Source organism: Lagenorhynchus albirostris, chromosome 4 (assembly GCF_949774975.1).
Source record: "Lagenorhynchus albirostris chromosome 4, mLagAlb1.1, whole genome shotgun sequence".
Lineage (NCBI taxonomy): Eukaryota > Metazoa > Chordata > Mammalia > Artiodactyla > Delphinidae > Lagenorhynchus > Lagenorhynchus albirostris.
The window spans coordinates 147,658,523-147,672,038 of record NC_083098.1 but is presented as its reverse complement, the minus strand read 5'-3'; the positions used below and the strand labels follow the sequence as shown (position 1 = coordinate 147,672,038).

The 13,516-nt window shown below is 65.4% G+C and overlaps 1 protein-coding gene across 1 annotated transcript; it reads right to left on the bottom strand.

Annotated features, from left to right (window-relative positions):
- Nucleotides 1-4,783: 4,783 nt before the first annotated feature.
- On the bottom strand, nt 4,784-8,458 carry NKX1-1 (NK1 homeobox 1). The gene is made up of 2 exons (XM_060147460.1): nt 8,014-8,458; nt 4,784-5,631 (listed from the first exon to the last, which is right to left on the bottom strand). The coding sequence occupies exons 1-2, from the start codon at nt 8,456-8,458 to the stop codon at nt 4,784-4,786; spliced, it is 1,293 nt and encodes a 430-aa protein (XP_060003443.1).
- Nucleotides 8,459-13,516: the final 5,058 nt, after the last annotated feature.

Sequence of the window (13,516 nt, the reverse complement as noted above, 5' to 3'; positions counted from 1 at the left end):
CTCTGCACCCTCCCCTTGAGTGACAGTCCCTGCGTCCCTGAGAATGACCTGTTTGATTCCTCCCCACCCCCTCCCTGCTACTACTCCTCTGCCTGCCCCCAGGTGCCCCGAGTTGTCTGTCCAGCCTTGCCCTTTCCCTGTGGAAACATCACACCCTCCAGGAAACCGCACATGGCTGGGCAAGGTCCCTCAGCTGAGTGACACTTCAGTGGCCCAGGATGGAGACCTGGGTGCCACCCTGGGATGGGGGACATGGTAGGTCACGCTGGCTGACCTGGAGCAAGGGGTGGGAAGGGGGGAGGGGCACAGGAGGCTGAGTGATGGGCCAGCACCACTGGCCTGGGGAGGGCTGGGGGCCCTGGAGAGGGGGCCACAGGAGAGCTGCTGTGTGGAGGGGGGACGGAGCGGGAGTTCATTGGGTCCTGGGAGGCGAGTGAGGTGCGGCTGGGGGCACGTCTGAGATGGGGCAGAGCTGGGTTTGGCCCTTGGGGCTCATCCTTGCCTCTGCAGGACAGGGGTGGGCACAATGGGTCCCCCCCACCCCGAGCTTTGAGAAGGAATCGGCAGCGTCCGCGGCAGGAAGGAGCAGCAGCAGACCTGGCAAGGGCGCAGGATGGGCTGTGGGCGGGCAAGAGGGTGGTGTGATGGGCGGGGGAAGGGAAGGCAGCGTAGACAGCTCTTTTGGTAACTTGGGCTCTGAAAGGAGGCCACGCTGCAGGCAGCCGGAAGCAGCAGTCCCGGGTCGGGTGGAGACACTAGAGTGTGTTTGGACTCCAGTACAGGCCGGCAAGGAGGGGTGGAGGTCCTGGGGCTGTGCCTGTCGTCATGGCACTGACACCAAAGTGGGACCGTGGGGGGCCAGGGATGAGGTGGCAGCAGGGCCACCGTTGAGGGGGGAGGGGAGGGCTGCGGCAGGACGGGCAGGTGGCATGAGCCTGCCGTGGGGGTGGGGCGGTGGGCACTGGGGATCCTGAGCAGGGAAGTGAGCACAGTGGGCCAGGGGCACGCCGCAGTCCAGGTGTGTCCCCTGAGGGTTTGGCCGTGACTGGGTAAGGCCGAGGGTCCCCAACACGCCCAAACGGAACAAAGCTGGTTAAAGTTAACTGGGACAGGCAGTCAGGGAAACGGGTGCAGCTGCTAGGGTGCTCTGCAAGGGTGGCAGGTCTGTCGGCAACCCCCGCAACCCCTCCCCTTTTTACCAGGAATGAGAGCGCATCCGCTAGAAAAACTACATTTCCCAAACTCCCTTGGCTAGGAGTGGTCATGTGACCAAGTTCTGGCCAATGAGATGTGAGCAGCTGTTACATGGGCTTCTGGAAATCACCTTAAAAGGAGGCAGTTGTGCCCCTCTTCTCTCTTCCTGTTTGCTGCCTAGAACGTGGATGTGATGGCTGGAGCCTCACCCTCTATATGGGTCCATGAGGATGAGGGCCCAGCCCAGCCAGGATGAGGCAGTGGAGAGCTGAACAGAGCTGGCTCTCCAAGGACCCTGGGAAGGTGTCCTAGCTGCCCAGGGCTGCCAAAGGCCAGCATTCCCTCACACAAGAGAAAATAAACAATCTCCTTTCAACTTCTGTTCATTCAGTTTTTCTCTTTCATGCAACCAAAGCCTAACACACAGCAAGGGACCACAGCCAGCCAGCTGTGGGCTGGGCACAAGGAGGGGAGGAGGGTGGGGCTCAACAGTCCCTGGGCAGGAGACTGGGGGGCAGTGTGGGGAGGGGAGCCCCCCAGGGAGGGCTCTGGGTGCCTGTGCTTGTCCGGGCTCGTAGCTGCAGGGGCTGTGTCTTGCTTGCTCCTTCCACGTGATGGAAACTACTTGAGTACCATTCTGGGATTGGGGGTGGATGCTGTCTGGGGCCAGGGCTGGTCCTAGGGGCTGGAGGAGGGCCTTCCCAGAGTACATGAAGATCCTGGGGCTGTGCCTGTCGTCATGGCACTGACACCAAAGTGGGACCGTGGGGGGCCAGGGATGAGGTGGCCGCAGGGCCACCACTGCCCTCTGCTTCCAGCTCAGGAACCCCAAGCTGAGAACTGGGCAGGCAGGGGCCCCCCATAGCCTATTGGGAGCAAGGGTGGTAGGGCCAGCTGGAGGGTCCCTGGGGAAGCAGCCAGAGGAGCCTGCACCCCCAAGTTCCCCAGGTCCGCGGCAGGTTCCGAGCACCCGATAGGAGAGGGAGCGGGGGTGCTGGGGTGGGAGCTGGGCCTGTCGGCACCTCCAGGAGGGGCAAGGGCACCCAGGCCGGGGCCAGGGCCTGTTTCTTCCCACGTGACCATGTGCAGATACCCGCAGCTCGGATGCCACTCGAGTGTGGGGAGGCTCAGATGGGCTGACACAGGGCCCAGCACATGGTAGGCACGCACCAAAGAGACTGGAGGGGCCCAGGGAAGTGACAGGGTGCCGTCCCTGCGCCCGCAGCAGGGCCTGCACAGGAGCTCAGAGCAGCCCAGTGTATGCCTAGCGCGTGGGCCAATCACGGCTGTGGTATCCGCTCAGGGCTGAGTCTGCGAGCCCGGAGGTGGAGCCGGGCGGGCGGGGGGCGTTGATTCCCTGCCTCATGGCTTCCAACGGCCCCCTGCACCCGAGTCCTGAGCCACGGGGGACTGATGTTGAAGGGTCCAGCGGTGTGGCCGCTTTGTTTCTGGGCGACCTTGGTGAGTGAGGGCAGGATGCGGGATAGGGAGAGGAAGGAGGCTGGAGCTGTGGAGTCTCGAGTCTGAAACTCCCTCCCTCCTCCTCCCCTCCTGCCCCACCGTGGACAACGCTGCAGGACCAGGCCTCGTGGAGGGTCGGGGGCACTGCCCTTCCCTGACCTCTCCCTCTGCTCCAGCAGGTTCCGGCCCAGCAAGGTGGCCTTAGGGGAGGCAGGGGACCCCTGAGGGACAGATGTCCAGCTCCTGCAAGGTCCTGATGCTTTTGCCCTCCTCTGGCCTCTCCCCGCAGCTCCTGGAAGTGGAGGCTGTGGCTTCTTGCTTGGCAGCCCCTGGCATCCTGTTTGGGCTAAGTGCACAGGAATGCTGATGATTTGAGGCCGAGAGCCCTCTGGAACCTTCTGGAGCCTTCTGGGGCTCCTCTGTCAGCTGTCTACACCCTGGAGGCCCAGGCCTCAGGGGTGTCCTCACCCTTCTGCACCCCGGCCGGTTAGATTCGGGGACAGTCCGGCTGCCCGCAGGTTGGCTGGAGAATTCGGATGGCGGCTGTAACCACCAGCTGCGAGAATACTCCGAGAATGTCAGCAACGCCCGCCCCGGGCTGACGGGGAGGGCAGAGGCGGAGTGGTGCATGGTGGTCGGGGGGCTCGGGTCTGAGGCAGGTGAGGAGCCGCCTGCGGGAGGCCAGAGGCCCAGGCGGCGGGGCTGCAGCAGTGCGCAGGGCGGCACAGCTGCCTCCGCCCCTCCCCGCTGCGCGCTGGTCGGGGGCTGCTCCTCCCCCACCCTTTGCCCACAGGTGATGGAGAGGACAACGTGGGGCGCCCTCTCATAGGTGAAGGCGGTGCGTGCGCGCCGCGGCTTCCCGGACTTGGGCCTGGACGGCGGTGGCTGTCACTCACCCGCCGCAGGGTCGTCCTTCTCCCCAGCCCTAGCCTCAGCCCCAGCCCTGCCCACGGTGGTGGGTGACAGCGCAGGGAAGTGTCTGAGAGCTCGCTAGTCGCACATGGAGAGGGATGTCCCCTCTGCGGGCGCAAGGCTCGGCCGCGGAGCAGCCAGGGGGCGGGGCAGGCGCACGGCTTCACCGCGCTGGCGTCCAGCGACCGTGGACACCCACCTTGAGTGCCGGCGGGGCTGCGGCGGGGACCCCCTCACCGCGCGGCAGTGCCCGCGTCCCCGAGCCTCGGCTCTCGCCTCGAGTCGGCCACCCGGCCCAGGCGCCGCCGCCTCTCGCCTCCCCTCTCTCCCCAGGGCTCCAGGAGCCCGCGTGGGGACCGCGCCCAGAGCCAGGCTGCAGTCTGTTGGAGGAGAGGTGGCCGCGCCGGACTCCCGCGGGCCGGGCTCGGGGTCCGGCTCAGGCGCCGTTGGGCAGGTTGCTCCATCCCGGCCAGCCCCAGCTTTCCTCCACTGGGAAGCGGCGGGAAGCCCCTCCTCCTCGGGCCGGCCTGGTGCTCAGGAAAGGCCGCGCGGATGCGCATTGGGGCGGGGGCGGGGTCGGCGCCCGGCGCGAGCGCTGCCCCCAGGCCCCACCGCGCGGGCACTGTCCCGCTGGGCTTCCCTCACCCCCAAGCGCCCCGAGCGGAGGAGGGGGGAGGAGAAGGGAAGGAGCGGGGACACGGGACTCCTGGACCGGAGCCTCAGCGCACACAGCACCGAGGCCGCGCGCCTGTTCCCAAGCGCGTGGGGGAACCCGGGCGACGCAGGATGGGGCAAGCTTGGCCACGGGACGCCGGGAGGCGGGGAAACTGGGGCCCAAGGCCCGCGCCGGGTCGAGCACCCCGGAGCGCCTCGGTCGCGCCGAAGTCCCCACCGAAGGGCGGCGAGGAGGACGGGGCGCGGGCGACGCGGGAGCCTGAGGGACTTGGGCGCGGCCTCCTGCGGTTCCTGCGGTTTATTGATTAAGTAGAGTTCGGCAAAGTGCTTCCCAGAGGGCCGAGCTCGGCCCCAACGCGCGCGGACAGTCGTTTATAAATTTAAAACTCTTTTGTAGCAATCGGCTATATACAGAGTCAGCGACCGCGGCCTTACAAAAGGGCCGACGGCGGGCGCCCTCGGGTCCTGGGCGCGGCCTCAGGGGCGCAAGGGCCTCGTGGGGCTGCCCGGCCCGGCGTCCCGTCCTGATCCGAGGCCGTGCTCAGAGGTGCGGCGCGTAGAAGGCGGGCGCGCCGTAGGTCTGCGAGCCCAGCACAAAGGGCGACAGCACCGCCGGGCTCGACAGGAAGGGCAGCTGCGCGGCGCACACCAGGCCGCCGGGGCCGTGCGCCGGGTACCCGGCCGGGCCGTGCATGGCGATCGGCGCGCCCATGGGCGGTGACGGGCTGAGCGGGCTGAGGCCACCGGGCAGCCCCGCACCCGGCCCGGAACCCGGCCCCGGTCCCCCTCCGCCGCCTGTCGGCGCGCTGGTATCGGCGCCCGGGTTCTGCTTCTTCCACTTGGTGCGGCGGTTCTGGAACCAGATCTTCACCTGCGTCTCGGTGAGGCTCAGCGACAGCGCCAGGTTGAGGCGCTCGCACACCGACAGGTAGCGCGTCGCCTTGAACTTGTTCTCCAGCGCCACGAGCTGCTCGTAGGTGAAGGCGGTGCGCGCGCGCCGCGGCTTCCCGGACTTGGAGTCGGAGCCTGTGCGCTTCCGCTTGGGCTTCGTCGCCGTCGCCGCGCCCTGCGGGGTCGTCCCCGCGTCCCCGGGCGCCACCGAGGCTCCCGGCGGGCCCGGGGCTCCGGGCGAGTTCCCACGGGGGCCGGGGACAGCGGCCTCATCGACAGCGCCTGGGGGCGCCTCGGCCTCGCCCTGGCAGCCCGACCCGCGGGCCCCGAGGCCGCTGCCGCCTCCCCGCGCCTCAGCGCCGCGCGCCGCCCCCGCCTCGGGCGCCTCGTCCTCGTCGTCGGGCGCCTCGTCCCCGCTGTCCGCGCTCGGGCTGCGGCCACCGCCGCTGCTGTAGCCGTTGGCCTCGGCCTCGTCCGCCTTGCAGGAGTCGCCGCCGTCTGCGGGCGGGGACGGGGCGGGGAGGGAGGACAGCACAGTTAGGACCCGGCGCCTCCCTTCCGCTCGCTCGCCCCTCCGGCGCCCTGCTCCCCTTAACGAATCCCTTTTCCTGTTTCCGTTGCTTCTCTTCTTGCCTCCCTTTCCCCTTAGCGCATTCGTTTCCCTGCTCTCTCCCCTCCTTTTCTTCTCACCCTCCCGCGCTTTCTCTCTCCGTCCCCTGTGCATTCCTTCTCTCCAGAGCCCCCCTTCCCGCCATCTCCCGAGCCCTGCGCCTTTGCCCCAGCCGGGCAGGACGGGGCCGCAGAGCTTACGGCAGACGGAAATATCCCATCGATCCATAGGGCAGATACAAACTTAATTAAACTCATTTTGCGTAATGTAGAAACTAGTTAACGGCCATTTAATTTATTTCAGCGTACATTACTCTCCAATTACCACAAGGCTCCAACAGAGCCAGCCAATTACTGGGCATTTAAGAGTGGGCCGGGCCAGAGTCCTGGGGTAAGGTTGGAGCCCGCTGTGAGGAGGCGATTTCCGGGGACCAAAAAAGTTGCCCTGGATCCATCCCTACCTCAAGACTTGGGGCCCTGGAACTTGGCCACACTTGGCCCCTCGGCTGAGACCCCAGCAGGTCCAGGCTGGTCCCAACGAGGGACCAGTGGGCAGTGGGGGTCTAGAACAGCGCTGAGACCAGCCGGGATGGGAGTCCCCACTAGGTCAAGTCTGAGCAGCAGCTCCGGATCCTCCAAGCAGAGGCCCGCGCGGTGGCTGCAATGTGAATCTCAGAAATTTGGAAGAAAAGCATCTGTCCCGGTCAGGGCCCGGCAGGGGTGGCGAGGAGGGAGGGGTGGTGGGGAGGGGAGGGGAGGGTTGGCGGGGAGGGGAGGGGAGGGGAGGGGAGGGGTGGGGAGGGGAGGGGAGGGGAGGGGAGGGGAGGGGAGGGGAGGGGAGGGGTGGGGAGGGGAGGGGAGGGGAGGGGAGGGGAGGGGTGGGGAGGGGAGGGGTGGGGAGGGGAGGAGAGGGGAGGGCGTTTCTATGCAGCCCCTGCTCCCACAGGTGGTCATACAACCAGGAGAGAAACCAGGGCAAGCGCCCAACACCATGCCGCCCCGTCGGGCACCAGGCCCCGGTCAGGTTGGCACGGAGAACTGGAGAGTAAAGGACAAATTCAGTCCGATTCCTCCAGGGTGACCACGGGCTGCGTGGAGGCCGGCAGGGCAGATATCCTGGCACCCACCTATACCCCTTAGCAGGAGAAGAGACAGTCCCCCAGGTGACCCTGACAGCTCCTGCTCTGTCCAGGGGTGGGCTAAGGAGGGGCCCTGACCCAGCTCCCTCCCTAAACTACCAAGAAACTGGGCCTTCCGACTGGGATGTCTTCCCCATCAGAAGCTCCAGGTGGAAACTCCCAGAACCCTGGCCAGGCCGAAAGCCTGAGGGGCTCCCCTCCAGCCTTCCCGAGATTGTTCCTCTTTCATCTCCGCCCAACCGGGAGGAAGCCCAGTGCAGGTGCTGGGAGGCCCCTCGCCTGAAAAGGCCCACCCGAGCCCTGCCGGCCCTGCGCGCCTCTCCCCGCGGGGCAGAGGGCCCGGGAAGTTGGAGGGAGGAAGGGCCGGCGGAGGGGGCACCAAAAGCAATCAGGCGCCGGTCGAATGCAATTCTCGATCAATAGCGGCCCCTAATAAGTGTAATAGGTTTTAATCGAGTAATTATCCGAATTTTGATCCTATAATTTAGATGTTCGGGGGGAGTTTGCAAGGTGCTTGAAAGAGATATGCATGCAGCCGTAATGGGATATCGACCAGGCCGGGGTTGCGGGCCGCCCCATTACCGGCCGCTTTCCGCCGCTAAGCACATTTCCCCTTAACTGTAATCGAAGGGATTTAATTGTTTTTCCAGAGATAACCAGCGTTTTGTCACAATTAGTCTGATTTGTCCAAAAAAAAAAAGAGAGAGACAGAGAGAAAACGGAAAAAAAAAAAAAGGAAATAAAAGAATGGAGGGAGGGAGGTCTCCGGAGGCTGCGGTGGGAGTGGGGGAGGTCACGGGCTAGCCGCCGCGCACGACTCCCCCTCCTCTGCCACCTATTGCCCTCCAATGCCGGAGGTGCGCGGTGGCCAAACCTGTGCCGGCCATGCAGTTCGTAGCCCTGGGCCCGGCCTGGGGGAGGCATCCCGGGAGGCACCGGGCGGTGCGGGCCCTGGAGTCCGGGTCGGACGCAGGCGGCGGGAGGGCTGGTGCGGGCCCCGCGCGCTGCGAACTTTCCACCGAGCCTTGGCGCCGGGCCGGTCAGGTTCGCCGAGGGGTCCCGGGAGCGCAAACGCGTAGAGGCGGCCCGTCCCTCTACCCCCGCGACCCGGCACCGGCCGTGCCCTACTCACGCGGCGGCTCAGCTCCGGTACCGGCTCCAGCTCCTCCGGCGGCGGCGAGGGCACGGCGCTCCAGCTCCTCTGAGCGCGGCGGGCGTCCCGGGGCGGCGGGGGCCGGGGCGCACGCCGCGGGCGCCACAGGGCCCAGCAGCACACAGCGGCGTCTTCTGCTGTTGAACTTGTTGGGGTCCAGGATGTCCAGCACCGAGAAGGAGGTGGGGCGCGGCGGCGGGCCGGGCCGGGCCGCCCCAGCCCCCTCGGGCGCCGCGGGCACCGTGTCGCTGGCGGCGAGCGGCGGGGCTCCGGCCCGCGGGAAGGCGGGCAGCTCAGCGCGCCCGTCCATGGCGTCCCGGGCGGCGGCGGCGGGCGCGGGCGGTGCGGGCCCCGGACCGGGCCCGGGCGGCGGCGGCGGCAGCGCGGGGCCGTCCCCGGTAGCCGCCGGGCCGCTCGCGCTCATGCCGGCCTCCCGCCGCTCCGGCCGCTCAGGCCCCTCCGGCTACTGGGCTCCCATCCCCGGCGGCCCGGGCGACGCCGCACGGTGTCGTGCCGGCGGCCGCGGCTCGGCTCGCTCCCCGTGCCGCCCCGCGCTCGGCCGGTGCTGCCTGGCGCCGCCGCCGCCGCCTCAGGCGCCCGCCGCACCCGGCCCGCTCATTTATGGCGGCCCCGCCGGCGGCGCCCACGCGCCCACTCGCCGCACACACGTGCGCCCGCAGGCGGCCGCGGGCTCCGCCGCCCTCGTTAGCGCGCGCGCCTAATTGGCTGCGAACGGTCCCGGGCGGAGGAGGCGGGTCCCGCGCGGGACACACGGACTGCGCTCCGGGCCCGACCGACAGACCCACAGCTCGGAGCCGAAGTGCGCTCCGCGAGCGGCTGTCGCGGTTCGCGGCGTGCCGCTGCGCCTCCGCTGGTCCGGAAACGGCGCGCCGGCCTCCTGGGCGGAGGGGGAGGGGACAGCCCTGGCTTTTAAATAATTGCGGGATCCGTCTGCGGAGGGGCCGCGGAGGCCCCCGGGCGCGCCTTAAGAGTTGGCTGGGGCATCCCGGCGGCCGGCCGGCCTCATCCCCCGCTCCCGGCGCTCGGGGCCCTGGCGCCCTGGCGGCTCCCGAGGCTTCGGTGCCCCTCGGCGGCTGGGGCGAGGAGTGGGGTCCTCGCGGGCCGACTCCCGGGGTCTTCGCCGCGTCGTCAGCCCCCTCCCAGGCGTTCCGTGGACCTCGGTCCCGCCTCTCTCCGTCGCTCCGCTCGAGGTCTCCTCTCGTGTCTCGGGGTCTCCCTCGCTCAGGGTCTCCGGCCCTCTGTCCCCTCCCGCCCCTGCCCCTTTTGCGTCGTCAAATTAGGGCCCGGCCTCGAGTCCCCGCCGGGGGCGGGGCCGGCGGCCCCCAGGGTCGCTCATTAGACGTGGAATCGAAAATGGGGACGGCTGGAGGGTCCTCCCGCCCCCACCCCCGCCCCCCAAAACGGGGACCGAAAAAATCGTACAGACGGCAGGAGGCCTACACAGAAATCGATAGCCTCAAGGAAGGAGAAACGTCGCAGCAAACTCCCCCTTCCCACGCCCGTAGAATTAAGTCCTTCGGTCCGGGTCTTTATGTGCGCACATTTGTCTACAGCGGCGAGGTTTGCACCCCAGGGCCCTGGCCCTCGGGGTGGAGGGACCGGCTGGCGTCTGTGGGCGGGACCGCCGCTGCTCCCTCTTCCCTGCGCCCGCCAACGCGCACACCTGCCGACCGCGGGACCCAGGCGGGAGCCGGCGGTGGGAGCGCGCGTGCGAGTGTCTTCCGGGTGCGCGGCTGTGTGCGCGCGGGCGTGTGCGTGAGCGGTGTGCACCGCCTCACACTGCGGTCCCCGGAGCCTGCTCTGCGCACAAGGACGGGTCCTTTGCAATTACCGCGGGCAATGATCCTTTGGAAGCAGAAATTAAAAGTTGGGAGAAATAATGGGGGACCGATTGACTGTAATTTGGGCCAAGCTCGGACATGCTTAGCCTCGAGGAGGCGGGGGAGGGGAAGGGGAGGCGGGGTGGGGGAGGGGGCGGGGGGGCAGGCAAGACCTCCCCTCCCCCAGCCGGTCCCCTCCCCCGCGTGCTGGTCGGTCCCGAGATTCTAATCAGACCCACAACACTGTGTCCTTTCTTGCCAGGACTTGATTATTCTTTATCTTTAAATTATAAATCACCTCTGGGGGAAGGAGGGTGGATAATCTCTCATCACAGAGAGGTAATTATCTCCTTCCCACCCCCACCTTCCTGGAGGGACTCTTAGGCTCTCTCCACCCCTCCCCCAGCAAAGTTTGAATATAGATGTGCACACGCACTCACACGCACTCACACACACAAACACGCATTCTCCAGCACGCGCCACACGCGAGCGCAAATCCATTCACGAGCCCCCGGGCACGCCGCGTGGGGCTTGCGGCTCACAGATGCGCCCACCAGCTCCGGGCTGGTCTTGGGGGAGGGGCACACAAGGTCCCCCGTCCCCTGAGCTGCTGCCTGATCCCGCGTGAGGCACAGCTACTAGGCACCCTAGGGGCCAAGTCCCAAGGGCTGGGCCCTGACCTGGCTCTGGGTGGCATGAGCCTCTCACAGGCACGCCCACGCTCCATGCCTGTCCCTCCGCAGGTCACCAGGCGAGGCACAAACGCAGCAGTCCAAAGCCGCCACACCCCCCCGCAGGGGGCGGCAGGGGTCTGCCTTCACTCCCGTTATACGCACACGTGAGGAAGAGGTACGTGAACTCTCTTGGTACGACTTTCATTCAACATGAACACAAACACACATAAAATGACGTCTTATATGATGTGGATGTAGTATAATGTATGGTGATTACCACTAAAGCACAGTAAGTAGAATACAGCATGTTAAGTAGATATGTAATACGCATAAAGGAATACTATACGGTAATATACAACCACACTGTGCTCCCCTCCAAAGCGCGTGCCCACGCTCAGCACAGCAAAGTGCTCTCCCTGCCGAGAGGGGTGGGCTGATCAGGGCTGAGTGCTACTTGGATGAAAGCACTGTCCCTGTCCTGGAGTTTGCAGGTCCTTCCCTCCCCTTTCCTCCCTGCCCCTAAACATTCTACTGGGAGCTTGGCAGGCAGGGAGTGAATTGCAAAGTCTGCAGTCTTCAGTCTGGAGCAGGGGCAGGGCAGTGGGGTGTGAGGGGGACCTCCAGAGCTACACAGGAGACCTCGGGGCGCTTTCCCATGGGGAGGGGGGTGCTGTGCATGGACAAGGGTCAGGAAGATCGCGGCATCCTCTACTGCCCCACCCCTCTCCCCTCGCTAAGGAGCAACCTGTCGTGGAGATGCGCACACCCGTCCTCCTCCCCCAGATACCTGGAAACAACCTCCCATCTCCCCGACTTCAATCTAGAGCATCTGGGTCTATAAAGACGTCCTTTTGCTCCTAATCACAATTGATTGTCAATTAGACCGTCATTTGTGCAATCTCTGCCCATCTGCCATATCAGGTTATCTCCAAGCCACCAGCTTCACTTGTGGGGCCCCAGGTGGGCAATGACAGGTGAAATCAGTGCTTAAGTTGGGGATGCCTCCACCCACCCAGTGGACAGGAAACCGCCTTCGCTGCTAAGCCCACACACACTGCACATCAGTCAGGGCCAGCTGGGGTCATTGGCGGGCTGGCGGGGGGGAGGGTGTCAAGGCAGGAACCGACATGGACAAGGGTAGAAATCTGGGGAGAGACTGGTGATAAAAGGCCTTCAAAGTGGCCCCGGGAACATGAGTGAGTGGGGGCTGAGATTATGCAGAAGAGGGGAGGGAAGGGAGGTGTTGGAAGGGGAGGGAAGGGGGAGAGCGGGGCACTCAATCTTTTCAGCCCATCGCCAGTATCCTCTCCTCAGCAACGGAGTTTGGGGAGGTTCTGGAGCAGGTGGGAGATCCCACCACCTCTGCCGTTAACTCACCGTGTGTCTGTGAACCCCCTCCTCCATTCTTCATCTGTGAATTATGGGGGTTGGATTCCATAGGACCTCTAAGGTCCCCATATCCTCCGCTCGAAGGTCGAAGGGCGACAAGTTTACAGCCTTCATTGTACATGGTGGTGGGGTGAGGGGCCTCCCTTCTCATCTTGCACCTGGAAGGGCAGCAGTGCTTAGGTATTCCCAGGGCGCCTGGATAAGTAACCCCCAATTTGAATGATGTTAGATTCATGCAAAGCTCACCCTACTCCAGACCGCCCAGGGTCCTCTCAACATCGCTGTGGAATATGCAGGGCAGGGGTTACCACCCCCTCTGCAAACTAATGCCTCGGCTCCTCCAGTCCGCCTGGGTCCCGCGGCTGACGCTGTGCTCTCTCTGAACGGGCTACTGTCCTGTGCACGTGTGGGAGGGGGCAGAGGTGGAGGCAGAGCCTGGAGACAGAAGCCCCCGTGCCCCCTCCTCTTGCCTGTCCACCCCCAAACGACCCACACAACCGCTTTCTCACCTGGAGTTTGGCAAGTGAAAGGGGAACTTTCTGCTTATTTGTTTCCTCATCTTCTCTAAGGTATACCTCTCCTGGGGTCTCCTGACTATTCGAGAAAGGGTACCCTACACTCAGAACACCAGAGAAGGGAGAGAATACGGGCTACTGCGCTGCAGATCTGGGGACAAGAGGGCCCCAGCCCCGCGCAGCCCGGGCGTCGGGGCGTCTTCAGAACCATGGGCAGCGCGCGAGGAGCCCATGTTCAACACCGCGGACAGCGCCGCAGGCCCCAGGCGCCTTCGCCTCCCAGCACCGTCAACGCGCTGTCAGCAGCCCATTCACCTAGGCCAAACCACGACCTACCAAACGGCAGGGGTTTTCACTTACTGGGTTTGAATCCGCCTGCTTGTAAGCTGCATGAGTTCAGAGATAAAGAGCATGTAGCGCTGGGCCTGGTTGGAGGCAAGGAATCAGATACAAAGGTGAGGTTTAAACAGGGCTTCCCTGGTGGCGCAACGCTTAAGAATCCGCCTGCCACTGCAGGGGACACGGCTTCGAGCCCTGGTCCGGGAAGATGCCGCGGAGCAACTAGGCCCGTGTGCCACAACTGCTGAGCCTGCGCTCTAGAGCCCGCGAGCCACAACTACTGAACCCGAGTGCCACAGATGCTGAGGCCCGCGTGCCGAGAGCCCGTGCTCCACAACAAGAGAAGCCGCCGCGATGAGAAGCCCGCGCGCCACAACGGAGAGTAGCCCCCGCTTGCCCAAGCCTGCGTGCAGCAATGAAGACCCAATGCAGCCAAAAATACAATAAATTTAAAAAAAGATCCATAAACCCTTTAAACAAAACCCAAAACAAACAAAAATCAACAATGGGAGTGATTTCAGACTGTGGGGGACCAAGGGTGCTGGTGTGGAGGCAGGGGCACCTGGCTTCGGCACCCGGGCTATAGACACAGCGCCAGCTCCCTCTCCCGGCCTCAGAGGGCACCCTGGCTCCAGCTTTCTGACCAGAGGGCAGGCCAGGGGTGGGAGTCACCAGCCTGCAGACGAGCAAACCGAGGCTGGAGAGGATGGGTGACGTGCCGGCA

Coding starts and splice junctions, on each gene's coding strand:
- NKX1-1 (XM_060147460.1), bottom strand. CDS start 8,458: ATGAGCGCGAGCGGCCCGGCGGCTACCGGGGACGGCCCCGCGCTGCCG. Junction 5,632..8,013: donor TACCGGAGCTGAGCCGCCGC/GTGAGTAGGGCA, acceptor CCCCGCCCGCAG/ACGGCGGCGACTCCTGCAAG.